Source organism: Fistularia commersonii, chromosome 35, assembly GCF_037954325.1.
Source record: "Fistularia commersonii isolate RoL2024-O1a breed Wild chromosome 35, RoL_Fcom_v1.0, whole genome shotgun sequence".
Taxonomy (NCBI): Eukaryota; Metazoa; Chordata; class Actinopteri; order Syngnathiformes; family Fistulariidae; genus Fistularia; species Fistularia commersonii.
The window spans coordinates 4,316,097-4,343,363 of record NC_141318.1 but is presented as its reverse complement, the minus strand read 5'-3'; the positions used below and the strand labels follow the sequence as shown (position 1 = coordinate 4,343,363).

Genomic DNA, 27,267 nt, shown 5'->3' with positions numbered 1-27,267 from the left:
GCGACCCCAGGGGCAGATAAGCCGTGCGCAGACGTGTTTCCAACTCAGTGAAGTAACGATTTATGCAAAACAATCAGGTTGAGACAGTCTCAACAGTTTGCATGTCATTTTTAAAATAAACAAAATCAGGTTCAAGGTTTGCATCCCTTTCTCTCTTTCCTCTCTGGCCTCTCATCAGATCCCTTGCCTCACAGCCACGATCGATTGAGCTCTAGGGGTTTCGCCGGAAAAAAAGGGAGGTTTATTTTTATTCATTTATTTATTTTTTGTCCAGCAACACCCTCAAGATTTCTCTCAAAGAAAGAACATCTGCAAAGAGAATCTGTAACAATGCAGGCAAAATATTGTCCATTTATAGAAGCGGATAATAGTAATACCAATACTACTAACATATCACAATAACATAATAATAGCAATTCTACTAACAAAAACTACAAGAATAAAATGATGGTAGCAATAATGTTAAAAAATGACAAAAATTAGGATGATAGTAGCAATATTTCTAACAAAAACTACAATAATAAAACGAAAGCAGCAATACTGTTCAAAAAACAAAAATAAGAAGGATAGCAGCAACACTACTAACAAAACACAAATTTAAAAAAAATTATGATAGCAATAGTGCCAACAAAAACACACATAAAATGATGGTAGCAATACTGCCAAAAAACAAAAATAAGAATATGTTGGCAAGACTGCTAAAAAAAACAACACAAATAATAGAATTATATTACCAATACTACCAACAAAAAAAACCAACAATGATAATAAAACGATAATAGCAATACTGCTAACAAAAAACATGAATTAAAAAAAATATATGAAAAATAGCAATACCGCCAACAAAAACAACAGAAATAAAATGATAGTAGCAATACTGCTAAAAAAACTACAATAATAAAATGATAGTAGCAATACTGCGAAAAAAAAACAACACAAATAAAAAAATCGATAATGGCAATACTGCCAACAAAAACAACACCAATAAAATTATGGTAGAAATACTGCTATAAAAAACAAAAACAATTATAATAATAACAGTACCAATACTACTAACAAATACTTCAATATTAAAATGATAATAGCAATACTACTAACAAAAACTACAATTATAAAATTATATGAGCAATACTGCTGAGAAAAACAACAACAAAAATATTAATATATAATAACATTACTACCACACAGACGCGCCGCGTGCGCCCGGAGAACCTGCGCGAACACCTGGTGGTGCGTTCAAGAGCTCGCGCAGCTGCTGCTGCTGTGCGTGCGATCCTGCAGCTGCAGATCTCATCACATGTACGTGCGTGTGCGTGCGGGGTCAATGGGATTCATGATATGCTCCCACACACACACACACACACACACACACACACACACACACACACACACACACACACACACACACACACACACACAGTAGCCCTGCAGTTGCCCCCCCTAGCCAGCTTTGGTTGTGTGCGTGTACGTGCACGGGGCATCTTAGTCCAGCGCTGTTCTGGCGACGGGGACGCGCACGCGCACGCCACCGAGTGACGTGAAGTTTCCACTCTGCGCCGCGTGGGCGCGGGTCTCGACGGGAAGTGACGTGCGTGTCGCCGGGCACGCGCGTGTCACTGACCGGATTCGTGCCTCCCTTGACTTCTCTCTCTCTCTCTCTCTCGCTGTCTCGTGCACGCGCGCGGCCAGACGTACACGTCGGCGCCGGGGCCTCCCTATTGGCCGACGCCGGGCTCCCTGCCGCCTCCGCCGCGGCCTCCGATTGGCTGCGGGCGGCGACGGGGGCGGGGCCGGTGCGAGAGGAGTTGCGAGGCAAAACGGCAGGGTCACATGAGCTGGGGATCTGTTTACAAACCCGGAGAGCAGCAAAGCAGAAGAGGAGGAGGAAGAAGAAGAAGGACAACTGTAAGCTCACCCTTCCCTCCGGAGCGAGGGAGGAAGAGGAGAAGCCATGAAGAAGCCGGCCGGAGGTGGGAGAGACCGACTGTAACCCTGCTTACACTACCTTTGTTTCATTTGATTTCCCTCAGTCCAAGGAGCAGATGGTTGTTGGGAGAGGAGCCCCCTCCACCTCCACCTCCACCTCCATCTCCATCTCCCTTCCCTCACATGCACTCGTGTACTGACTGATAAGCACGCGAGGAAAATCAACAACAACAACAACAACAACAACAACAACCGGGCCGGAGGACAGTGTTGGACTCGCATGGAGCTGCTCTGGCTTTGTTTGGGTTCCGAGGGAGGCTTCTACACCGGGGAGGAAGACCCCCTGCAAGATCAGTGGAGTGGAGGAAGAGGAGGAGGAGGAGGCGGCGGAGGAGGAGACACCAGAGGACAGGAGAGGGGGATGAGACTTGTGAAAATCCTCTGTTAGAAAAAAAAAAAAAAAAAAAGCAGCTTTGGGTGGGAGACAAAGAGCAGACCGATGCCAGATAATTACCTCGGTTGAGGCCGAGCTGTCATTTCCAGGGGACGGGGAAGGAGGACCCGGAGTCCTGTCAACAACACGGGGCCCCCCTATTTTTCTTTTTTTTCCCCTTTTTCTTTGCCTGAAATGTAAGTACCCCCCCGCCCCCCCTCGTCGCAACCGAGCCGACCTGGTTGTCAGCATTTAGACTGCGTAGGATTCGGCCTCAGACCGTCCGGAATAACAACAATCACCAGGCAACAGACTAACAGCCGTCCACCCAACAACATTTCTTTGTCTCTCTCCCTCTCGATCTCCTCTGATGACATCATTTTCTGTGGGATCCAGGAGGACGCCGGGTCGCGGGTCCCGCTCCTGACACCCCGGCACCCGAAACCTCCCTCTTGAAGAATCCAGAATTTGGGACCGCACGGAGCTGCCGGGGGTCGGAGTCTGAGCGGATCTGAATGAACTTCTAAGGAAAGGGTTGTGTTTTTGTTTGGATTTTCTTCGGAGGAGCGAAGTCGGCACAGGCGTCCGGAGAGTACCGGCCCCACTATCCTGGCTCCCGTCCAGGCTCGGGCTTCTCCATACAGGGCCTGAATTTACTGCTGCCCGCCTGCGAGTCGAATTTCATGCAACCATTCCAATGGTGTAACGGTGAGTGGATTTTCCCGGCTCCTGCCAAACAAACACGGCTCGTGTGTGCATGTGCATCGTAAAATACGGTCGATGGGTTCCGCGTAACGGACGCGCCGGTCGAGCGGCGAATCGCCGGCGCCCGAGGCCTCCGGTTGCGGTTCGAGGTGAGCGGCGAAGCTCGGCCTCCGGGGCGCTCAAGGTCACGTTTGTTTGAGCGTCGCAAACTAAGTTAAGTTGTTTTTAATCCCAAGCGTCCCCGCTCGGTTGGTGACTGCGCCTTCTCGTATTACGCCACCCGAAGTTGCCGTAGTCGCCGCCGCCGCCCCCCTTTTCTTTCAAATCCCAGGCCCCCCGCGGTGTCCAACGATCAAACCCCTACCTCCCACTCTGTGCAAGCTGTACCCATTCATTCGCTCTAAAGAGAGACAGATGGACCTTCAGAGTCTGGCAGAAAGCCTCCTCGCTTCAAATTAATAGGAACACATGTGGCCTATGGAAGTGGGGCTTCCTCCGCTTTTGTTTTGCCAAATGGTCCTTCGCTCCCCAGAGTTCATTCTGCCTAGTAGACCCCGCCCCTCGCCACCTGCAGCACACACACTTGTGATCACGCAGGGGACATTCGCTGACGGACTGAATCTCATCGAACCACAACCCGACCCTGATCCTCCTTTGCAAAAACTGTCCCTGAAAGCATCTCAGAATGTTCTCAGCTCCCCAAAGCATCCCGGCCACATCAGTTCGCAGCTCCGCCTGCTCTCCACAGGTTAGCTCCCCGGGACAGATGGTTTTGTGAGGCGGAAGGGTTGACACTCCATTGTTTTTATGTTGCGTACACAGGCAGATTAACGGCTCGGGGGGCCCCTTTTCCTGGGACAAACCCTCCCCATTAAGGAAAACAAAGACTCAGATTCAGGGAGTCGCCAAATATGGTGGATGAGCAGATGTGAAAGGCGCCGTTCTCTTTGGAGAAGCCAAACAACAGCGTCCTCTTGACCGGTTGTCAAGGAGGCACGAGCTGAAGTTCGTAACCGTAGTTACCCAGAGACCCAGTAGGTTTATGAGGTTGCTGCAGAAGTGCAACTACCGCTACTCGAAACAGGGTACCGACGAGCTACGCTACCAGTTGACACGCATCTACAACATAAACAACCAGCAATGACTTGGTTAAGTTAAGAAAGCATTAAAATGTTTGGGGTCAAACCAAAAGAGACCTCCAAAGTCAGATGGTCCAATGCAGAAACCCAATGTGTCCAAACACTGCATTCCCAAAACTCCAGTTTTGAGGCCACAAGGGCTACCGGACCTCCAAAGGATCAGGCTTAGCCAACACAAAACGTGGCCCCCAAAGCTACCGATACGTCACTCGCTAGGCGACCGGAATAGCAAAAAGGGCAACATTTATTTACCACAAAACGAAGGGGTTTCACAATCGCTACTCACCAGTGTGAACTCGACATGCGAACGGTTCCCTGATTGTGAAAAGATGCAGGAACTGTGAGATAGGAGAGAAGTTTAGCGCGAAAGGAAAAACAAATTAATCCGTCTAGCCAACGGAGCGGGTTATTGTAAAGCGTCCGAGAAACCATATAGAGAAGATTAATGGGCACGCTGACCCTTTAGCTCATGTGCTGCGAGTAGATTTAAGCGTTAAGGGTAAATGGGTATTAAGTGTATTAAGTTAAGTATCCCCCCCCCTCCCCCCCAGGATGCCTGTGTGGTTTGGGTTCTCAGCGCTCTGAACAGTTGTGCAGCATGACGTCCGACATGTACCACCTGCCGCTCAACGTGTACGTCATCGTGCTGGGCATCGGCCTCTTCGTCTTCATGCTCAGCCTCATCTTCTGCTGCTACCTTTTCAGGTGGGTGACATTGGGGGGGGGTGAGCTAGGTGGAAAGTTGGGGAGGAAGGTGTGTTTAAGGGATGCTGGAGGTGCAAATGAAGATTTGGGACACTGGAAGGGGAAGGTGACAGTTTGAAACACAAACAGCGCCCATAAAATTCTATTTAAATCTTCCACGCTAACAATCGCGTCATCCTGTGAAACGATCGCTTATTTAAAACGGATGACTTCTCGCTCGAAATTCATACTCAATCAAACAGCAAATATGCTAGTCGCGAAATAAGAAATCAGAATATTGCTAATGCAGTAGCCACAGAAAACGAGTTGCAACATGCTCACGGTTTTCATTCCCGCTGAGCGTTTACGGCGGAACACTGAGGGAACGTTAAACGGCCGTCCATAATTTCATATTAGCGATGAACCACATGACTGCATATATGCGAAGGAGGAAGATTACCCCTCTGCTCCGCCGAGCGGTTAACTTACCCGCTCTGACTTTCTACTACAAAAAGTACTGCAAAAGCTCAGTATCCCCAAAAACGTTCATCCCAGTGCACTTTAGATGGGATAAACAGTCGCCCCAAAACAAAAACAGCCCTTTTTTTTTGTCTCCCCCCCCCAAAGAGAAACAACTTAAAAGAACATCTCCAATTCTTCACAAACGAGTCCCAGTTGTGGTGTTTCGGCAGAGACGAGTCTTTTTCTGCCCCGTCCCGCGTCCGTAAAGCAAACTACACCTCTCATTAAGCAGGAACAGCTTCTCGTGGCTGGTTACGAAGTTTGCAAGAACCGCAGCGGATTATTCGCGAAGCAATGGGCTCCCAAGTGAGAGCTAACAACTGAATCACATTCATTAAAATGTAACACAGGATAGCGCACGTTTGTATAGCTATAAATGTGCCTCTGATTGATCGGTTTGTCAAGTATTTACATTACCAACAGCTCTACGGTGAATACCGACCCCGAGTTCTGAGAAAACGTTTAAACATTGTTACATAAGTATGTTACGTGAAATGACCGACCGGAGCGAGATGCATTTATGTCGTTCCGCGGTAGCATTTCAATAATTTGGCACCCCTGGCTGAAGCTTCGGGGTTGGTATTTCCGCCGTGCACCTCTCACGTGGCCTCTGTCCGTCCTTCCCCAGGCTCAAACAACAAGGGACGAGGGAGCAGTTCAGCTACAACGAGGTAAGCCGCCGTCCGTCTGCGGTGGCGCATGTAGCGCCAGGCTTCGCGGGGAGGTTATAAATACTACAGCATTTCACACTCTTTTCATCCGGTGCGAAACCTAACACGACCCCGTTATAAATGACCTTGGCTGCGTCGGCGAGTCATTCCTCGCACTCTAAATCCTAGGCGTGGATTCGCCGAGGGGGCGGACAGGCCCGACGCGGTGGGCAGGTAGCATCTTTGGAGGCTGTGTAACAATTACATCATTGCCTGAATTCTAGCTGTAACATCTTTATTATGCAACAAGTACAGTAGGTACTTGGAGTAGAGCTGGATTGCATACAGATATCTCAGATATTCCCTATACTGCTGCCAAAATCATGTAGAAAGTAAAGAATAAATTGGGAAATAATGTAGTTACTTAAAAAGTTAGCCAAAAAGGACCTCACAGCATGGCCTAGCATATATATCTATTGAGGTTCTCAGTGATGAAGAAGTCTCTTGGTTGAGAGGCGAAAGTCCCAAGTAGCAAAGAAAAGATTTTCGACATGGATAGCATAGCATAGCATAGCATAGCGTGGCACGGAAATGTTTATTGCTTCCAGGCTGGGATGTTGTTGACACAAATAAAGCCTGTTCTGCTGTCAAATTCATGCAGACAGAAAGAAATTGCAAAAAGTCATTGCAGAACTTCTTAATAAGTTAAAAGAAAAAGACTTCACCGCATGGCATAGCGTAGCATAGCGTAGCATATGTCTATGGAGTTTCTCTGTCATGAAGAAGCCTCTCGTGGAGAGGCGAAACATTTCAAGGGGAGAAATTCAAGTTGCCAAGAAAAGATTTCGAAGGCAATAGAGTAGTATAGCATAGAAAAGACATTTTAAGGGTCCCAGGTTGGAAAGTTATTGACAAAATTACAGCCTATGCCGCTGTCAAAGTCATGTAGAATAAAGAATAAATTGGCAAATAATGGAAAAAAAATCATTGCAGAGCTACTTAAAGCTTGGCCAAAAAGGACCAGCATAGCATAGCATATAGCATAAATATTTCAATAGGGAGTTGTCGACACATTATCACCTCATATGTAACAACAAAAAAGAAGATATTTGCATAAAAAGATTCCGAAAGAGACCTTAGAATTGCTACAATCACAGAAAGTCTGCAAGGTTACATTAAAAGATCAACAGCTAGCTGATAGGTAGCTCAAGGGATTCTCTAAGAAGCAGCAATGAATTAAAAAGAATAGTAGATGAACTGAATATTGTGACACAAATGTTTTTTGTTTTTTTTTTTTAGTTGAAATTCCTTCTCAATGTCAGATCAGTGAAGATGCGTCCAATTCCGTTTTTACAATTTTGTGACGCCTCTGAAAGCAATAACTTTATGCAGACTCAGACATTGAGATCAATATCATCATCGAAAAGCTATCATTGGATTACCGATATTTTCTTTTTTTAAACTTTTCTCCCCATGAAACTCAACCCCGATTTAAAATCCCATCAGGCCGTTCGAAGTTTTATGCTGTGTATCCTAATAATGCTGACACATCTTTCTCTCTCTCAACTTCCCCTCCTTGAAAAGGTGGTGCTGAAGGGAGCGAGCAAGAAACTCAGCCTTCTCGGGGTAAGAAAAAAAATATAACGTGCAGAAACTATCATTGTTTTGACACGATCTGCATTTACAACAGATGTCTGGATGAGGAGATTGGATCTGTTTGTTTTTTTTTTCTTCATAAACTCAAGATGTGATGAAATGCTGCACAGTCACATTGGACGCATACTAAAAATATCTGTGTCTGGAAAGCAGCCATTAAGAAAAAAAAAAAAGAGGGGGGGCAGAGTGGCTGCTTGGCTGTCTGCAACTCCAGGAATAACTGAGCTCATTCAAAATGCATTAGAACAAGTCCTTCTCTCCTCCTGTGGAGATGGAGGGGGAATGGAGGTAGGGACGAGGGGGAGATCGAATTTTTTCTGGTCTGTTTTTGGAGGACGAAAACATAAAATTTGTGTTGTTGAAAACATAATTTACAAAAAAAGAAGAGGAAATAAACTCACAAGTGTGTGTGTGTTTGCAGCAAACCTGCGCAGTGTGTCTGGAGGAGTTCAGGACCAGGGACGAGCTGGGCGTCTGTCCGTGCTCCCATGCATTTCACAAGAAGTGAGTCTTCCTCAAGGGGGAAACGCCGTTGATTTTACAGTCTTAGTGGTTATACATTCAGCTTGTTCTTGAATATTTAGAGATGTGAAGCAAAAGAAAGTAAAACTGGGAGACCGAGGGCGGCTGTTTGTCAGCCGCCATATTGGCGAGGTCGCTTCTTCTGTTGAGCTTGCAGCTACAGGCTATATAGTGATATATTTAAAAAATAACTTAAATTATAGTATGAGAGATTTCCCTGAGCAATCTGGATTAACAGTTCCAGATGTTTTTATTAGTGCTTTTTTCCATGCTAAGACAAAGCTGCTAGCCTTGAGTTAGCTTAAATCAGAGCATCGTCTGTAAGCTAACATGAGCCCAATTCAGCCCCTCCTCCCCCCATCAGTGATTGTTCTGTAATTAATTTAAATGGTACTTCAATACATAAAGGGTACTTCAATATTCTCTATTATAATGAAAAAAATGTTTTAGTATTGATCAAGTCTTTATGGCAAATTTCTCTAGCTTATGATGCTAACATAGCGTCCAAGCACAGGTTCCTAGAAGACCATATGAAAGCCATAACAAGGTGCATTTAACACTTTTAGAAGCAAGTTAAAAAACTAGACGTGTGTATAAGGATTTAAAAAAAGGACATGAAACCTTTACAAGCTGCACGATGCCCTCTTGAGTCGTAGCATAACACAAAAGTAGTAAGAATTAACTTCCAATATGCCAGTAGCTTCCCCCCCCAATGCTTTTTGTTTGCCTGGCTCCGGAGGAAAAAGAAAAAAAAAAAAAAGTGAAATTCACACAGTCAAGCAGGGCTGTTATTAATGTTTAATGAACGACCGCCGGTGTTTTCGTCAGGTGCCTGCTCAAGTGGCTGGAGATCCGCAGCGTTTGCCCCATGTGCAACAAGCCCATCCTGCGGCTCCACAGCGACGCACCGCAGGGCGCCGAGGGGCCCATGGACCCGGAGGAGGTTTGATGCGCACGAGAAACCCCCAGATGGCACACGTTCAACGGGAAGAAAAAAAATATATAAAAACTGAAAAACCGCGCACACAACCACACCAATGGTCATCTACAAAGACATCGCACAGGGAAACTGACGGTGCTCCAAGGTGGCTGCGCTGCCGCCGATCTTTGAGCAATATGTCTTACCGGGGTGGGAGGGAGAGGGGGTAAAAACTGAAAACTTAATTACAGTGGTGAGAAGGATCTTTTCATTACAAGCTCCTGGCTCTACTTCCATATTGCACCGTTCACTGAAAACGCGACAGGAGACGGAGGCCGGCTTAAGAGGGTTGGGGATTCCTTCGGCACCGCGGGACGTCAGAAGGCGGGATCAGTGCGGATACCTCCACTATCTCAGGGGTGTAACAGCCTCAGCCAGCACAAACCATGCCAGCCACCCCTCCAGCAACACACATCTTACAAATCGACCCCGCCGTCGTTCTGCAGCCGGAGGCAGCCGCGACCTCCGGATCGCACCGGCTGGATCCAAGGAGAATACTGACTTTACGCCCCTTTTTTCCTTTGTCCTAGGACCTGTTTCTTTGAAAAGACTGATAGACAGCTTGTCTTGCCTGTATGTACTGTATGTAAACGTGTCCCTATACATATTGTTATTTTGTATTTGTCGCTTTTAAATAAAAACGTCCCGTAATGTATTGTAACGGAAGGTGGGGTTTATTGCAGGAGGTGCTGCCACTGCGAGTCGGGGAGTAAAAAACATTTATAGAATCATTCATAAACTTGTAGAAGTTTCATCTACATGCTGCTCAGGCTTGCTCTTTTAAAAAAAAAAAAAAAAAAAAAAAATGTGAGAGGTCGCCTTTGAATGCAGCCGGAAAATATTTATAGGTGAATATAGAACAGTTTCTGAAAGCTGTCTTCTGGTGTTCTGCAGTCCACCTTAAGTTCATCAGTCCGCCGCCTCGGCGCCTCTGGCCTCCACGAACTCCACCGCCTTCTGCTTGACCGCCCGGACGCTCTGCGGCGTGCCGTGCGCCTTCTCGTATTCCAGGTAGCGCTTGAAGAAGAACTTGATCTTCTTGGCCGACACGCTCAGGTGGATGGCGCGCTCCAAGAGGGCCCTGCGGGGGAGACGCCGGGGTCGGTGAAACGGCTCACGTGTTTGAAGTCATTTGAATCTTCGTTTTCTCACGGTTTTATACGCCGATGTGAAATCTGAACGATGTCGTGACTCCATGTAAACACATGATTGAGCTCACTGTCCGATCGCGCCCACGGTTTCCATGGAGACACAGGATGTGGGGCGGACCTGAGACTCGTCGGTAAACAAGGGCATCAAAACAAACCTGTTCCCGACGTTAAGCCCGGACCTCTCCCTATCGAATAAACACGAACGGCGCCCGCCGAGCGCCATTTATTGCGTGACGGCGCTCCTCACCTGACGTCCTCCTGCGTCCCGTGTTTGATCACGAGGTCGATGAAGACGGACCAGAGATCGGTGCGGTTGGGGTAGTTGGTCAGCACCTTGTCGAACATGGCGCGGCCTTTCTCGGCGCTGCCGTGGCGAAACTCCAGCTGGGCGAACTTGGCGATCACGTCCACGCCTGCGGGCGCGGAGGGACGGGAAAGTATCATTAATAAACACAAATACAGTATTTTCCACACTATTGACTGAATATAAGCCGCATCAATATATGTACATATATAGGTAGCACCTGCCTATAAGCCCCAGGTGTGCACGTTGTAACACGAGATATTTACATTTCTTTAACTTTAAATGAAAGAACATCCACAAATACGTGCAGTAAATGCTTTTTTTTTTTTGCAAACAGTGACAGTAAAGGAAAAGTCAGCCAATCCATCCATTTTCTATCCCTGCTTTGTCCTGCTCCAGCTGATCGCTATCTGAAACCAGTAAAGTCGCCTTTTTAAGTGTCGGAATCGAACGGCCTCAGAATTTCCTCAGTAATCCCTTGACATAAGAGATTAACTCGCGCTGTTATCGAGCTTTGCGAGCTCGATTTCCTCGTATAGCAAATTCAATTCCCCATTAAAATGAACTGAAATGCTATGATTCTGTTCCAGACCTCCAGTTTTGTTATGCTTTTTTTTAAAAAAAAAAAAAAAAGTACTTTAAATAACAAATATTAATACTTGATAAGAGAATGTAAAGACATGAATTGATTTTATGAGGCTGTTGGGGGAGTTTTTCTATTTTGTGCCCTTTTGCTTAACTCATGCAAGACTTATAGCTTACAAATTTCCAGTCATAAAACTGGAAGTCGGAAGGAAATTTTACGGTCTTTCGGGAGTCTTTCCTCGTCATCTCGGTCGCTAAGTGTAAGCCGGTCATCAAACGGGCTCGACATTCTGGCAGGTCTTTGTGTTTTGTCACCGTAAAGCCTGAATCAACAAGCAATAGACGAGCTCCGGCAAAACCGCAAACAGAAAAGCCGGTACCAGCGCGACGGCGAAACATCGCACGATGGGAAAAGGGAGTTGTCGTTTTCCACGGCTCCTAGATGTAAGCACCGGAAATCTAAAAAAACACGTCTTTAGATGTGAGATGACCAGGTATTTAATCTTTTCACAGTGTTGAGGTTTAAGCCCAGCTTTACTTGCTACACACTTAATGCTACAATGTGACTTGTACACTTTGCTACACTTCATAGCTAAACTTCATTTAGCAGCAGGGTGAACGCTTGTCCTCTTTTCAAAAACGTCCGACTGCTGCACCGAATTCCCATTAACATCTCCTGCCTTCTCAGACGACGCTCTCCGTCACGATCTGTCACAGGTAAACAACTTCTCCCTTTCTTCACGGATGGGTCCAGAACACGCACACCTCGCTCGTGCTTTTCCACGACTGTTTTTAAACCCCGCTTCACGGACAGCGGCTAGGTTGTTGTCAAACGCTCATCCTGAGCTCGCATCGAAACAAAGATCGAAAAGCATCTTGGGGAAATTCCAAAGTCGACGCACTCCCGAGTTATGCTGCGTAACCCATCGGAAATCTGTTTAGACGTCAAGATCGGGTCGCGTGTTTTTCTAATGAAAAGCTAACGAGACGACTACGCTGTCCGTAATCACGGTTGATTTCGTCGTAGCAGATCCGTCCGCATGAGTTCAAGTGTACGCTTTTTACCGCCAATGATCCATTGGACCATTGCGGTACTTATCCAAAGCAGCCCTTTTACTATATCTAATTTCCGTTGGGGCGACCCATGTCTGCCAGAGTCTAACTTGTGCCGGGGAGCCACGAGGGCTAAAACCCCCCGACACAAATAAGCAAATAAAGCGACTGTAGCACAATCCAATTTGGCGTACAACTGACAAACAAAGCAGTCCTCGTATGGTGCTACGCAACAACGTATCCGTCCGCTCGCCAACTCATCCCCCGGCAAAATTTGTTTTAACTTCTTTGTTCAAAATCACTGCCGGGACGTTTTGAGCGCGACGGACTCCGAATCCGTAGTGGTCTTACTTTCTCTGGGGGGCAGACTCCTAAGGGCCCTCTGCATTAGAGCGTCGGCGGCGTCGCCCTCGCCGCGCTGCAGGAGGAAGGTCCCGTAGCTGAGCCACACCGCCTTGTTGTCACGGAAACGTTTCACCATGGTCTTGTACATGCTGTCCGCTTGCTGACAAAAAAAAAAAAAAAAAAAATTCAAATTTCAGCAACCTTGGTGCAGACCCACTCCCTTTTTTTTTACCATTATGGTACTACTTACGGACCTTTTCACTAAACTACACACACACATGCACACACCTCAGCTGCTATTCAAATATTGATATCAAATATCAAAAAAATGTCAGTCCGGATCTGCATGCATTTGATACATCATTCCTTATAGTTTCATGTTTACTGTTAAATGTAACAATGCAGTTTTCTGCTAATTAGTCGGAGGACTTCAAGTACTTCGGGTCGACCGTCCAGAGAAGCGGAGAGTTTGGAAAAAAAAAAAGAGGAAGAAATGGGCTCAAGCAGGTTGGAAAGGGTGGAGAAAAGTGTCAGGGGTGCCATGAGATAGGAGACCATCAGCCAGAATGAAAGGAAAGGTGTTCAAGACAGCGGTGAGACTGGAAACTGTTACAATATCCAAAAGACATGAGGCAGAGCTGGAGGTTGCAGAGATGAAGATGTTGAGGTTCTCTTTGGGAGGGACCAGGATGGATAGGATCAGGAAAGAGTCTATCAGAGGAGCAGCAGGTTAGAGGTTTCGGAGCCGGGGGTCTCAGACTCGCGGGCCAATTGAGGCCCTCGGAACAATATTTTGTGGCCCCCTGCCTGAAATCAAATCTTTGTGTTAGTGCGGCCCGCACGTTTTTTTCCTCACATGCATCAGGGGGTTTATACATTGGCTTTACAAAAAAAAAAAAAAAAAAAAAAAAAAAAACGGGAAAGGAAAAAAATGACTTTAACTTTGCAATGTATTTTTTGCTTCAAATGTGAAAGCGAAATGATTTGATGAAGAAAAAACGCCTGGTGACATTATTAAAAACGATCTCTGTAAAAACCGCGAAAAAAAAAAAAAAAAAAAGGGGGGAAAAATGAAAAAGATTTAATAACCAGGATAGCCCCATTACCCTTGTAAACATTATACCTACACTTATACATGCTACCGATTAATTTTCTAATAAATTCTAGAGGTAAGTTTTCCCGCAGTGACAAGTTTTCTCTTTTAACTCAATATTTTTAGGGTGTAGTTTCATCAATTCTTTTTTATATATTAATTCGTCATGTATTTTTTAGAGGAACAGTTCATTACATTTAAAGATTTTCATAACTTACCTATTTACCTCCTTTACACTAAAACAGGAAAAATTTGGACTTCGTGCTGCTTCTAGGTAATGATTTTACCCTTGTGGCTCCCTTGACATCAAATTAGGCCGTATGTGGCCCCCGGACCAAAATCGAGTTTGACACCCCTATTTTGGAGAGAAGGTCAGCGCAGCCTGGGTCATGTAAAGAGGACGGATAGTGAATATATCGGTAGAAGGAAGCAGGAATTGGAGCTGGAGGTCCAGAGGAAGATTTATGGACGTAGTGAGAGAGGAAATGAAGTTAGTTGGCGTGAGAGAGGAGGAAACAGAGAGCAGGGTCGATTCGCTGCGTCCACCCCTGAAGGGAGAAGAGGCAGCACTATACTGCTGATTTGCACTCCATTATTATCTTGGATTCATGTCACCGTGGGATTCCTCTGTATGAGAAATGACAAACGAAGCTGACTGTGAAACCGAAAGCTGGATACCTTGATCTTATCGGACTTGGCGTAGATGTCGGCGAGCTGCTGGTAGACGGGCATGGGTTCGCAGAACTGCAGCGCCCGCTGGAACACCTTGCTCAGGCTCTCCTCGCTGCCGTACATGTTCTCCAGGTTGAGCAGGGCCACCCACACGTTCAGCTTCTCCCTCTCCTCCCTGCGCCGATCACAAACCATAATAAAATTTAAAAAAAAAAACCTTCTGGAGTTTCGCGAGGGCGGCGGCGCGAGTTTCCCACTGGCCTGAAGGAGATGGTTTTGAGCGCCCTTTCGGCCACGGCGCGGGCCTGCTCGATCTGGGTGGCCTGCAGATGGTGGGCCATGTACTGGAGCCAGAGCAGCGAGCTGTCCGGCGACGCCAGGAGCAGCCGCTCGAACGCCGTGGCGTCCTGCGGCCGGAGGCCGGGATCCATCAGCTCCAGCTCTCGCTGCTGCAGGGCTTTCTCCCCGGCCTTCTTCTCCTGCTCCAGCTCGTGGCGGGTCTTCTTCTACGGGTCGTCCACGGGGGGGGGGGGGGGGAAGGAGAAGTAAACATCTCCCCCGCCTTCGCAGGTATTTGAACTGGCGTTTCCACGGTAACAGTCGCCTCACCTTGCTACCCTCCTCCGGCTCCTCGTCGTCGCTGGATCGGGTTTCCTTGGCCGCGGAGGCCGGCTTCAGGGTGCTCAGCCCCACGTCCCAGGAGAAGCCGGCGGCCACCTGCAGCCGGGACGGACCCTGGGAGGCGGGAGCCGGCGGCTGACGGAGAGGAATATTATTTTTATTTTTTTCCCCTCCGGGGGGGTTGGGAGGGCCGCGGAACCGAGGATCTCGCCTACCTTGCCGCCATCTTCCACCTGGTCGTCCTCCTCTCTGAAGTACGCCTCCACGCCGCTGTCGGCTTCCTCCGCCTGCACACTCCCCTTTTTCTTCTTTTTCTTCGGGGCGTCCAAATCCGGCAGTTTCTGCAGGCGAACGGCAAAGGATTTTTTTTAAAAAAAAAAAAAAAAAAAAAAGAGAAGCGCTTTGGTGACCCATAATTACAACATCTAGACAGTGTAGGGTCAATACAGCCGTCACTGTGCACGGATTAGTGATAAAGACAGGGGAGGGCAAACTACAGCCCGCGGGCCACATCCGGCCCGTCGGTCTTTTTAATCCGGTCCGCCAAAGATCGGTACAGAATTCATACTTGATGTGACTGATTGAATCATCGGATCAATGAATGCTGGAGCTCAAACAGGAGATTATTTCATTTTTGGAACAACGTGAGAACACTTTTCCTGAGCTGATGGCCACATATTGGCTTTGTGATTGACAAACATGAATAAGCTGGACGTGAAGATACAAGGGGAAAAACCGGTTTGTGCATGAAATGCAAGCAGAGCCTTCTAAACCAAGCTGGTTTTATTTTCAAAGCAAATGTCAGACAAGTCTGATATGTACTGTTAAGAAATGAGTTTTTTTATTTTCATATGTATCGTATCTTGTGGTGACCCGGCCCGCCCGTCAAATTTCAAAAGTCAATGCGGCCCCTGAGCCAAAGAGTTTGCCCGACCCTGGATAAAGAGGAGCCAGTAGGAAGAGGCTTTCAACTTACTACTGGGGCTGCTTCCTCGCGGTCGCCGCGTGGCTTTCTTTTCACGGCGTCGCGCCCGGCTTTCCGCTCGCTGACGGGACGCAGCGGCAGATTGACGGACTTGGGGAGGATGTCCAGCAGCCCCGTGTCGGCCGCCAGCAGGGACAGCTCCACCAGGCTCCGCTCGTCGTCGATGCTGAGGCAAGACGACGACAGCGGTTTTTCCACGATGACAACCCTGCTACCGCTAGATTAGTGTGTGTGTGTGTTTTTTTTTTAACCTGATGATCTTGGCGGTGATCAGCCTGTTGGGTGGCAGGTGTTCGCCCAGCACCGCGTGGTTCTTCACAGCGTACTTTGTGGACTGGTGGAGACGGGCTCGTCCCGTGATGCTCGTCGACAACCTGGAAGGGAGGAGAGCGTCGACCTTCTCGCCCTCCTGGCTTCTCGGCGTAATTTCGCGTCCGTCGCTTCATCTGGCGCCGAGAACTCACCTGATGAAGACGCCCTGCGCCGCCACCGAGCTGACGTAGCCTCGGATGATCTGGCCTTCCTCCAGGCTCTTCGAGGACGGGATCTCCGGGTCCCTCACCGGCTGGGCCTTCTTGGGGTTTAACCTGGAGGAGGGTGGAGCGTGATGCACTGCACACGCGTGTCTGTGTGTGTGTGTGTGTGTGTGGAAGCGGTTTAAATCTGACTAGCTTACCTCGATGGGCGGAGAGACAGCTGCCACTTCTCGTTTTCATTGCCCAAAAGGTAAAAGCTGTGGCCGAAAAAAAAAAGAAAAGTAACAATTTTCATGCCGTTTAATGCAACACACACACACACACACAGGCCCATCTTGCTCTCCACTGACCTGAGCAGCTGGCCCTTGCTGAACGGCTCCAGGGGGTTGGGCTTGTACTCGTCGGCCAGGTCGGTGACCGCCGCCGTCCCGTTGCCGCCGAAGGGGAGCCGCACCTGGAGGCCCAACTGCGGCAGGACGTCATGGACCATCCCCAGGCAGACCATGCCCTTCTCCAACTTGTGGAAACCTGGAAGGTTGGGGGGGGGGGGGGGGGGGGGGGGGCAAGGTGTGTGTGTGTGTGTAACGGCATCTGGAGCTGAATGACTTGGCGCTTCTGCCCCGTCCACTTACCTGTTAGCGATAGCACGAGCCGCGGCGGCTTGGAATTCACTTCCACCACTTCGGCGACGATAGTTTTACCAAGCTTGTGCAGTTTCTCCGGGTGCTTGAGATCCTAAAAATGAAAATGAATTAAAAAAATAAATAAAAAGGAAAGATTCATTATTTTACTAATTCATTAAACACACACACCTTGACTTAAGAGTTCAATTTGTCCCATAGCTGAGCTTATGACTCATTTAACTCAAATTTAATTTCCCCATTTAAATTAATTGATACGCTATTAATCCGTTCCAGACCCCCGGATGTTTCTAAATAGGGAGAAAAAAAAAAAAAAAAAAAAAAAAGAATTACAAATAATGTATAAAATAATAATAATGAGAACTCAAAGAAATTAACTGGTTTTATTGAGTGCGTTTAAAATTGGCCACGTCAGGGCCGAAAGGCTCATCCCATTCCCTCCTAGCAGAGGGTCACTCGAATAAAAGTGGTAAAAAAAAAAAAAAAAAAAATTAACAAGACTGAGCAATGGCTCATATCTCGGAAAACTTCTAAGTCAAGGCAAGGACCTGCTTTGCGTGCGTGCGTGTGTATATGTACATATGTATATAAATTTTATCCAATCAGACTTTCATCCAATACCTACCTTCCGCTCGGTGGTCATGGCCAGCAGCTCCACGGTCCCGGTGAGGCAGGGGTCCAGGGTGACCTCCAGAAACTTCCGCTGCGGAACATACTGTGGACGAAAAAGGAATAAATAAAGAAAGAAATAACCTGCGGTGACAGAACGGAGCCCCGCAAAGGCTCACCTTGGACACGAAGCACATGACCTGGTCGCCCACCGCGTAGCCGCTCAGCTTCTCTTCGGCCGAGACGGGTTTGACTTCCTGGCTCGGGTTGAGTTTGCTGGAAAGCGGAAAGAAGCCAGAGAGACGGAGCGTTTATATACAAAAAAAAAAAAAGGTCAAAGACGCATCGCTGATCCGGCGGCGTTGGTCACCTGGGCACCAGGGTGAGCTCCGGGATGATGTAGGAGTACTTGGGATGGGAGAGCGGCAGGAATCTGCGGATGGAGAGCCAGATTTGTCCGAAAATTTGGAGACGGGAAGGAGGCTCCGCGGAGGAAACCCGTTTACCTGTTAGCGCAGATGTGGTGCCCTCCGATCACCCTGACGGTGAGCTCGTCGCCGGGCCGGACCTGGGAGGTGGGGAAGGATCCGGGGCAGAGGGCCGTCGGCTCCAACACCTCGGACACGTGGACGACGCCCCTGCTGCCGTCCTCCAGCGTGACCTGGATCTGGCTCGGCTTCACGCGACCGGCTTTGCCGCGCAGGATGTCGCCGATGCGGTGGCCGCTGGGGGCGGTGCGGTTCCCGCCGGGGGCGGCGCGTTGGCGCTTGGGTGCCGCGCGCCGCCATGACACGAGGGGGAGGCCCCGCAGCTCCGGGGAGCCGGGCTCCAGCACCGTCACGGAGAGGGACGCGCCCGGGGCCAACGGCGCCGACGCCACCGCGTCGTTCGGGTGGCGCGCCCACTGGATCACCGTCAGCTGAGCCTTGTCGTCCATGCTGACGGCGGCGAAGTCCCGGTCCACGTGCTGCACCGTCGCAGCGTACGACGCCCCCTTCACTAACTGGAGACGGACACGGATTATTTTCACTGAAAACGGGAAGGGCGTCTCTTTCGGGTTCCACTCACCGATTTCTTTTTCTCCACCAGCGCCGGGCAGGGAGACACGACCATGCTGGAGGACAGGATGTCCACGTGGAGGACGACGGCGGTGACCTTTTGGCCCGATTGCAAACTCACACCTGGAGGAGGAGCCGCGGGGAGATATTAACCGTCTGGGAAAGGGGCGCCCGATACGTTGAACGCAAAGGGAGCGCGGGTTGAACGCATGGTATTAAAAAAAAAAAAAAAAAAAAAAAAAAAAAAAGACGTCACTCTATCATCCGTCCTCGCTATGAAATTTGTGACTTAACTGACATTCAGGGCAGCCGGTCCGACATCTGACCTTTTCTGACACATGGGTCACCAAACATACAACCGTGCTACTCGCTAAAACTCCAGCGAGCTACCTAGTCATCCTCCAGTTTATTTCTTTTTAACTTAAGAAAATGTATTTAAATGAGTCAGGGGAGCTGGACCAAGAAAGAAGCCAATATCGTACCATAAGGAGCGAGAGGAGACTTTTTTTTACCATGTCATTTTTCTGCCAGTCTACACATCACACTACCAAAGAAGCAGCATTTTTGGACAGCTCCTAAATACTACAATGATCATTTTGAAGTCATCAGAGTAAAGTCACGACAGAGAAATCCAGAGTTGGATTGTGCAATATGGGTTCATGCAGTTATGCAAGGTGCACAGACATATATTGCACATTTTAATTCAATATATAAAGATGTTTGGGATTTTTATGGTAGGTAAATCCTTGTGACTTGGATATTTTATTGAGTAGCTTGCATGCGGAAAAGAGTGTGCACCCCTGCTCTGGGAAATTCCCCCCCCGCCGTCACCCGAAATGCAATACGTACCCTTCAAATGGTGCTCGTGGGCCCGGATGGCGGCGCCGGCGATGTCATCGGATTTGAAAATGGCGCCGCTCCCGCTCGCCTCCTCCACGGTGAGCTTCAGCTTCTCCCCGACGGTCAGCGCGGCCAGCTGCTCGCTGAGGTCATCTGAGGGGTACGCTGGCCACGGAGCCGGATTTAGAGAATGAAGCCGTCGAAAGGGGGAAAAAAATAAACAAAAACGCCTCAAGCTTTTTTTTTCCCGCTCACCTCTCTTCGCCAGAACCTCCACCGCCGCCCGCCTCTCCTGCAGGCCGCTGACCAGCCGCGCCTCCATGTCACCCTCCGGGCTCCCCACTTCGGAGGTCTTCAGCGTGACGAGGAACCGCTTCTTCTCCTCGTCCAGGTTGGTCACCTTGGCGAACACCGTCTGGCCCATCTGGAAAGCGTCTGCCGTGTCCTTGAGGAAACTGTCCGTCATGGCCTTAGGTGGCAGGGAAAAAAAAAAGGAAAAAAAAAAACGCCCCCGCAGGTCAAAGGATAGCGTTCACAAGAGGCACGGAGAAAAAAGGTCAGTCGTGGAAAGACACGAGCGCGGTGTGCATGTCGCGGACTCGTCCGTGAAGAGATGGAGAAGTTGTTGCCGGTGAGAAACCGTGACGGTGGGCGTCATTCGAAGACGGTCAGGGGGGGTTGGATTGTTTTAAAAAAAAAAAAAAGACGAACGCTGTGAAAATAAAAGTTTAGCCATAAAGTGTGCAAGTAGCGTTAAGTGTCTCGTGAATAAAATAAGTCAGGCAATAAAGTTTCAAATGAAAAGTGATCCCCTTTGCCACTGCAGGCATCTTCGACCGATCTTCAAGGTAAATACGCTGCATAAACTAGTTCACTTCTTTATATTGTCCATCATTATATGCAGTATTACTTGATAAAGAACATTTTCCTAAAGTACATAAAACCAGTTCACTTCTTTACATTGTCCCTCATTATATGTAGTATTATTTGGTATTTATAAAGAACATTTTTCCTATTTAAAAACAACGTAACAAAACCTGGGTTCTGGTAGGAATTAATAGCGTTTCAATGTGAAATTTAAATTGGATATACAAACAGATTGAGTCACGAGCTCAGTCACAGGATGACTCAAACTCAGTTGAGGTATGTGCACGTATCTGTTCGGTGCCCATACAAGTCAAGAATTGCACCTTCAAAGTAAATGCATGTATTATTATTATTAGCGACTAAATGTACTCAAAGAGCAATTTGAAGCAGACACTGCCCCCTAGTGGCGGAGCGGGTGAACTGCACCCCGTCTGCACCGCTGACCCCCCCCATATCTAATAATAATAATAATACATACGATTTGTATAGCGCTTTTCACGGTACACAAAGACGCTTTACAAGTTGACGACAGAAAAACATAGAACATAAACATTGTTAATGGGAAGAGCTGTAGGTGTTGTAGGTGGTATCTCACCATCTTGGGCGCCAGGCCCACCAGGCCGTACGGGAACTCCACAAAGACGCCGTAGGTCATGATGTTCTTGATCCAGCCGACCAACTGCATGCCGACGGTGATCTGGGAGAAGTCCTCGGCGATGACGCCGTCCTCCAGGGCGCTTTTCACCGCGGGTTTCTTGGTGAGAGTCTGATGGCAGAGCGGTTGAGGAGGGGGAACAAGAAACATCTCCGTGGGATCAAAAAATAAATAAATAAAAAAGGGGTCTGGTTAGATCAGGGGTCTCAGAGTCACGGCCCTTGGAACAATATTTTGTGGCCCCCAGCCTGAAATCAAGTCTTTGTGTTAGTGCGGCCCACGCGTTTTTTCCTCACATGCATCTGGGGGTTTTATACAGTGGGTTTTCCAGAAAAAAAAAAAAAACATTGTTAAAGTGACATTGTTAAAACGATCTTTTCTTTTCTTCCTTCTATAAAAACCTCAAAAATAATAGCAAGAAAATGGGCAAAAATTGAAATGATTGATTTAATAACCTGAATAGCCACTATTACCCTTGTAAACATTATACCTCCTGTCATGCTACCAATCAATTTTCTAATAAATTCTAGTGGCAAATTTTCCCACAAAGACAAGATTTTCTCTTAACTCAACAATATTTTAAGGGCGTAATTTCATCAATTCTTTTTTAATATTTATTTCTAATATTAATTTTTGTCATATTGTATTTTTCAGGGGAACAGTTCATTACATATAAAGATTTTTATAATTTACCTGTTTACCTCCTTCACACTAAAACACAGGAAATTTTTGACTCAGTGTTACTTCTAGGTAATGATTTAACTGGTCCGGCCCCCTTGACATCAAATAAGCCGTATGTGGACCAAAATGAGTTTGACACCCCTGGATTAGATGGATAAGAAAAGAAAGTCGTTTTTGTTTTTTTTTAAAAGGATACAATGTTTTGCTTGTTCTTGGTAACGCAGGCGAGGTTGGAGATGGTGTCGCCCTCCTGTAGCGCCTCCAGCAGCAGAGCGCAGTTGGACGTGTGATCGGAGAGGTGCATGGTGGGCACCAGAGCCCGGGTCTTGGCGGGGAGGATCTCCACCTCCAGGCCTCTCTCCGACTTTTTCAGCACCTGGACGTCACAGAGCTGCGCGGCGGCGGCGGGAGCGGATGGTCAGCGCTCGGGAAAGCGCGGCGGTGAAAAGAAGCGGAGGGCTCCGGACTCACCTGCCCCACCTCGCACGCCACCTGGGGCTTGTCCGGCTCCGTGGCGTCCCCCTCCAACGCCGCCTTGAACGACAGGATCATCTTGGCCTGCTCCGCGTCGCAGTGGAGAACTTTGGCCTTCAACACCTGAAACAGCAAGGGGGGGGGGGGTTTCAGGGGACAAAAAAGAAGGGGGCGACCTCCCGCCTGAGGCCCCCTCCGGTCTCCTCACCTGGCCGACGTAGAAGAGCTCCTCGGGATTGAGGACGGGCTCGGAGCTGAGCTCGCGGGTCGGCACCAGGCCCTTGACGTTGTTGTAGAAGCGCACGATGCACCCGAAGTCCTTGATGCACACGATGTTGCCGTGGGAGATGCGTCCGGGCCGCGCGTCGCTGTAGCTGATGAACAGCGGCAGCGTACTCTTCACCAGCGACTCCTTCCGGCTCAGGTACAGCTTCCGGCTCAGCGGATCCACCGACAGAACCTGGGAGGAGAAGACGCCGGCGCCCGTGACGACATCCGCCTCGACCCGGCGGGTCTCTTCGGAGCGGCGCCCGGACTTACCCGACACTTGACCTTCATGCCCTCCCTGTACCTCTTCTCCGGGTTCTTGAGGATGGTGTCGGACAGGTGCTTGGAGGGAACCAGGCCTCGGATGTGCGGCGTCAAATTCACCACCATGCCGTGATCCAGCAGTTCCGACACCGTCCCCTTTGGAACGACGGACAAAATCATTTTGTATCAGAAACTGCAACTATAAATCACATCCCACTTTACATCCACCAGTTCTGTTTCAAAATCATTTAGTGGAGCAACAGCTGTAACGTCCAGACGACTGACTGATTCAGTTGTGGACGGGCAGAAGGGGGAGGCGACGCCAAACCAACATTTTGCAGTTTGGGGACCGTTAGGTAGGTGAGACAGCAGAGAAATGTTATTTTAAATTGTTTGTTTGACAGAGTTTGCAGGCACGGCAGGTGTTTTGCTTAAGGGATGGAAAAGCATTTAATCCTCGCTGGCAATTTTTGTTTGAATAAAACATTTGTTTTGTTTTTTTTTTTAAAAAAAACATTTTGTTGCAGTAATAAATATAAGTAAGAGCAATTGTTTTTCTTTACGCTTCATTAGTCGACTCGTCAGATTATGAAACGGTCATCAATTGCAGTTCTATCGAGGAACATGCCATGTCGATGGCTGGAAGGCAAAACCTCCTATCTGCAAATTTTTCGATTTTGTGTTTTTGCATTGACTGGTGAGAAATGGGATAGATTTTCAGTCTATCTGCAAGATAATCCCGCCCTTTCTTTTGACATAAATGTCACATGACAATACTCCTATGTGCACAATGAAGCAGAAAAAATTAGGAAAAAAAAAAAAAAAAAAACACTTATCTGCATTGTCAGTAGTAAAAATACATGATATGTATTTTTAAATTATAACATAGAAACAGAGTCTGTGGACAATAGAATATTCTTGAATATCTGCAACAAAGACCATACTAAAATCAAATGAAACGTTTTTTTCATTTCCTGAAAAAGTGTTTTTTTCCAGATAGGAGGTTTTGCATTCCAGCCATGGATGTGATTGGTTGACGAGGGAGATAAATCTGTGTAAACTTTGCTGAATGACTAGAATTGCATGTAATTGCACATCCACAGTGGGGGTCAGTGGCGCTTTCATTGTCAGTGTGCACGGAATATTAGCTCTATGGAGAGGGTATTTTTTGCACGGAGCACGTGCACACACAGCACAGAGCAGGAGATATCAAGTGCAGCGAACAAACCCCCAAGAGACACCATGGAAATAAATGCCTCGAAAAGCTGTGCACTGGAAAATGTGCTCATTGCAGCCGCTAATACGCATTTCTTCATTTTGATTGAGGGGGAGGGGAAAAAAAAAAAAAAAAAAAAAAAAAAATCCACACAAATTGTTTTATTAAGTTAAAGTGTTTTCCATATTGTGCTGAGTTAATGCTGCTGGTCAATTTGAATTATTATTAATTGATTTTATTTTAAAGTATCAAATGGTTCAGTCGGCCAAAAGATATATATAGATTAAATAAGGATTACATTTTTTTTAAAGTTTCAGGCAAATTGATGCACTTTAAATCTTTTGTTACCGCCAAAAAAAAAAAAAAATTGATCTATATTTCTTCCCTTTTTTCTTTAATGCTTTATAAGAATACACTGTTATGCAGAGGTGTTAAAATAACAATTTTCATAGTTGCGGCCGGGAGTGAACACCCACCTCTACGACCTGCCCGGCGTGGAGATCCTTATACGTGAAGAAAGGCCTGCTAATCACGCTCCTGGAAAAACAAACAAACAAACAAAAAAAGACAAATAAACGTGCGCTCGGAGAGGCTTTGACTGAAAAATCCAATCGTGGACGTTAAAAGCGACGGACTTGCGCAGGCTGGCGAAATGAATCTGCTCCATGGGGCTGAACTCCAGGATCCTGCAGTCGTGCACGGACTTCGGCAGCACTTTGTTTTCATTGGCCGGCTGGTTGCTCTCGTTCAGGTGGTTCTTCTATTGAAAACAAAGAGGGTCAAACGAGGGTTTTTTTGGTTTTTGTCCCCCTGGGGAACATACACGGCTGCGACTCACGTGCACGAACGCCACGACTTTATCCGGCAGCTCAAGCATGGCCCCCGACAGGTGGTGCACGGACGTCACGGCGCATTCCCTCGCCACCTCGCCGACGCGGCTGCCGCCGGCCGGGGCGGGGCTGATGGCGGCCCCCGGCTGAAGGAGGTGGCCGAGGAGGCTCAGTCCCACCGTGTGCGTGGACGGCTCAATGTAAAGCAGCCGGGCTCGCACCTGCGAAAAGATTCGGCATCAGCGAGACGCGCAAACAGGCCACTGGAGATCAACTTTGGAAGGGGGGAAAAAAATAAATAAAAGCGCAGAGGAGGCGTGGTACCTCCTCCCCCTGGCTGTAGTTGCCGTGCCGTTCCGGCTCCATGTGGAGGAAGTCCACCTGGCCCTTGAAGGAGTGGAGAAAGTCCAGGAACAGGCCGTGCTTCGTCACCTGCCGAGCAAACACACCTTCGACGTCAGGGCGACACAAGCTGCAGGAGCGGGAACTGATCTGATCACACGTAAACGCCCGTTTCTCACCTTTCGGATTTTGGCGCGGACCAGGAGGCCGGGCAGGAGGCTGCTGAGGGTCCAGCCCTGCTTGGGCTCGGCCAGCGACGGCTCGCCGGTCCAGCCGCAGGGAGCCAGCCGCACTACGCGGCCGTTGTTCTTCACCTCCATGACTAGCGCAGTCAAGTACTGGCCCACGGCGAGCTCTGGTTGCACCACGACAAGGAAACAATCACAATGATGTCGCATTTTTTACATCCAAAGGAGGAAAACCTCCCGTGTCCGACGCGGCGTACCGTCTGAATCGCCGCGCTGGTCCTTCCCCGCCGTCTTGGGCAGGAAGGCTTTGCTCCCACTGACGCCGATGTCCACTATGCACCCGTGATCCTCAACGCTCTCCACGCAGCCGCTCAGGACCTGAAACGGCACGGCGTAAACATTTCAGAAGAAGGAATAAAACATAAAAAAAGATTTTTCTGGAACGGGAGATGGCCGCCTCACCATGCCTGCTTTCAGAGAGCCTGAGGTGAGACCCTTATTGACCAGTTTTGGATTGACGGACAGCTGGATGCTGACGGGGCCTCGGGTGGAGACCCTCAGCTTGGCGACCGCGCACCTGATCAGCATGCCGGGTCGGAAGAGGCTTTGCAGAGAGCAAATGTCCTGCAATGCAAACAAAACAATGTCACCCTCGCAGATCCTCAATGCCAGAGCCTTTCTACAACATCCCCGACGTCACTCCACCTCTACGTCGTCCGAGTCCAGCTGCTCGCCGAGCATCTTGGTGAACGAGTCGCAGATGTTCTTGATGCTCAGGAAGCCCTGCAGGCCGCACGGCAGGCCCACCACCGCTTCGAAGTCGGTCACCTCCGTCACGCAGCCCAGCAGCAGCGTGCCCTCAATCACATTCTGGGAAAGAAATTATAAAAAAGTCAGCAATTCACGGTGGGGGTACCAAACAAAAAAACATTCATTCGGTATTCCATTGAATAAATGTCACCTTGCTGTGAAGGATTTCCACATTTGTGGCATCGGCGTTGAGGGTTAAGCCATGTCCCACATCGGTCTTTTGCTTCTTTACCTTCTTGCGGTCATCTTTAGGAGCCGCTCTTTTTTTCTTGGTTTCCACAGCCTTACTAGTCTGCGTCAAACAACAAAGAAGAAAGTAAACACTTTTGACCTTTATGCAGACACTGAAAGTCCTCACGCTGCTTTCTATGGTTTTCTGATATTGATGCGGTTGCGTGGATGAAGAGAAAGCAGGGGGTGTTGAACTGTACCTGGAACAAGTTGTCCACTTCTGTCCACATTGACTCTATTCTGCTCTCAGTGGTCTTCTTCGATGGTCCACCCCTGGGGAAGTCCTCCTCCATTGACGCCATGTTTACAGTAGTTTCAAGGTTTTCTCTAAGAACGAGGTGCCACAAAGTATAGTTAACAGTTAAAGTTAATGGGAAAATATAGATTAATCGATCGAGGTTAACGTGTCACGAGTTATTTTCCTTTATTTTGAACGTCACCAATGTTATATTATTTGCTATGACGTTAATCTGAAGGTGCAAAGTTATCAATCAAATACGCCGCAGACGCCGAAACGTGAACGAAATTCGACTTGCTTTGGCGTTTTCGGTGAAACACCACTGGATCACATTCGCTTTAAAAGAAATAGTAAGGAAAATGGTCTTACTCTTTAAGTTTAAAGGTGTTCTATCATCAGGCTCTCCGGAATCTCACATGTTGTTCAGCACGCCATGATCCTGACCCGGAAGAATAACTCAGATGGGCGTTTCATGATTTGTCCAATTACATACATATATGAGAGATTGGCACCCAGCTTGGCCATTCAGAGTCCGTCTCAAAACACAGAGTTGAT

General features: G+C 48.1%; 2 protein-coding genes across 3 annotated transcripts; one reads left to right on the top strand and one right to left on the bottom strand.

Annotated features, from left to right (window-relative positions):
- Positions 1-1,795: 1,795 nt before the first annotated feature.
- LOC147213928 (RING finger protein 122) lies at positions 1,796-9,877 on the top strand. 2 transcript variants are annotated; one of them, XM_086142308.1, is made up of 7 exons: positions 1,804-2,556; positions 2,756-3,067; positions 4,755-4,908; positions 6,038-6,080; positions 7,644-7,685; positions 8,137-8,219; positions 9,066-9,877. In XM_086142308.1, the coding sequence occupies exons 2-7, from the start codon at positions 3,043-3,045 to the stop codon at positions 9,184-9,186; spliced, it is 468 nt and encodes a 155-aa protein (XP_085998434.1). In that variant the 5' UTR covers positions 1,804-2,556; positions 2,756-3,042; the 3' UTR covers positions 9,187-9,877. The 2 variants fall into 2 exon arrangements, with proteins under 2 accessions (XP_085998433.1, XP_085998434.1); XM_086142307.1 differs by having other exon boundaries at positions 1,796-3,067.
- On the bottom strand, positions 9,022-27,162 carry pdcd11 (programmed cell death 11). The gene is made up of 36 exons (XM_086142306.1): positions 27,082-27,162; positions 26,675-26,801; positions 26,395-26,535; positions 26,139-26,303; positions 25,896-26,057; positions 25,691-25,811; positions 25,425-25,600; positions 25,228-25,335; positions 24,912-25,124; positions 24,709-24,833; positions 24,550-24,610; positions 22,867-23,013; positions 22,535-22,786; positions 22,324-22,449; positions 22,049-22,243; positions 21,112-21,282; positions 19,905-20,118; positions 19,659-19,814; positions 18,820-18,932; positions 18,258-18,754; positions 18,122-18,184; positions 17,931-18,027; positions 17,768-17,857; positions 17,134-17,236; positions 16,852-17,029; positions 16,702-16,758; positions 16,490-16,612; positions 16,277-16,399; positions 16,017-16,191; positions 15,256-15,381; positions 15,029-15,175; positions 14,677-14,925; positions 14,426-14,590; positions 12,661-12,814; positions 10,615-10,780; positions 9,022-10,297 (listed from the first exon to the last, which is right to left on the bottom strand). The coding sequence occupies exons 2-36, from the start codon at positions 26,774-26,776 to the stop codon at positions 10,126-10,128; spliced, it is 5,433 nt and encodes a 1,810-aa protein (XP_085998432.1). The 5' UTR covers positions 26,777-26,801; positions 27,082-27,162; the 3' UTR covers positions 9,022-10,125.
- Positions 27,163-27,267: the final 105 nt, after the last annotated feature.

Excerpts from the sequence above, each read along its gene's own strand:
- LOC147213928 (XM_086142307.1), top strand. The coding sequence starts at position 3,043 with ATGCAACCATTCCAATGGTGTAACG. Across the intron at positions 6,081-7,643 it reads AGCAGTTCAGCTACAACGAG|GTGGTGCTGAAGGGAGCGAG; the intron begins GTAAGCCGCCGT and ends CTCCTTGAAAAG. Across the intron at positions 8,220-9,065 it reads TCCCATGCATTTCACAAGAA|GTGCCTGCTCAAGTGGCTGG; the intron begins GTGAGTCTTCCT and ends TGTTTTCGTCAG.
- pdcd11 (XM_086142306.1), bottom strand. The coding sequence starts at position 26,776 with ATGGCGTCAATGGAGGAGGACTTCCCCAGGGGTGGACCATCGAAGAAG. Across the intron at positions 14,926-15,028 it reads AGCCGGAGGAGGGTAGCAAG|AAGAAGACCCGCCACGAGCT; the intron begins GTGAGGCGACTG and ends GACGACCCGTAG. Across the intron at positions 10,298-10,614 it reads GGGACGCAGGAGGACGTCAG|GGCCCTCTTGGAGCGCGCCA; the intron begins GTGAGGAGCGCC and ends TCTCCCCCGCAG.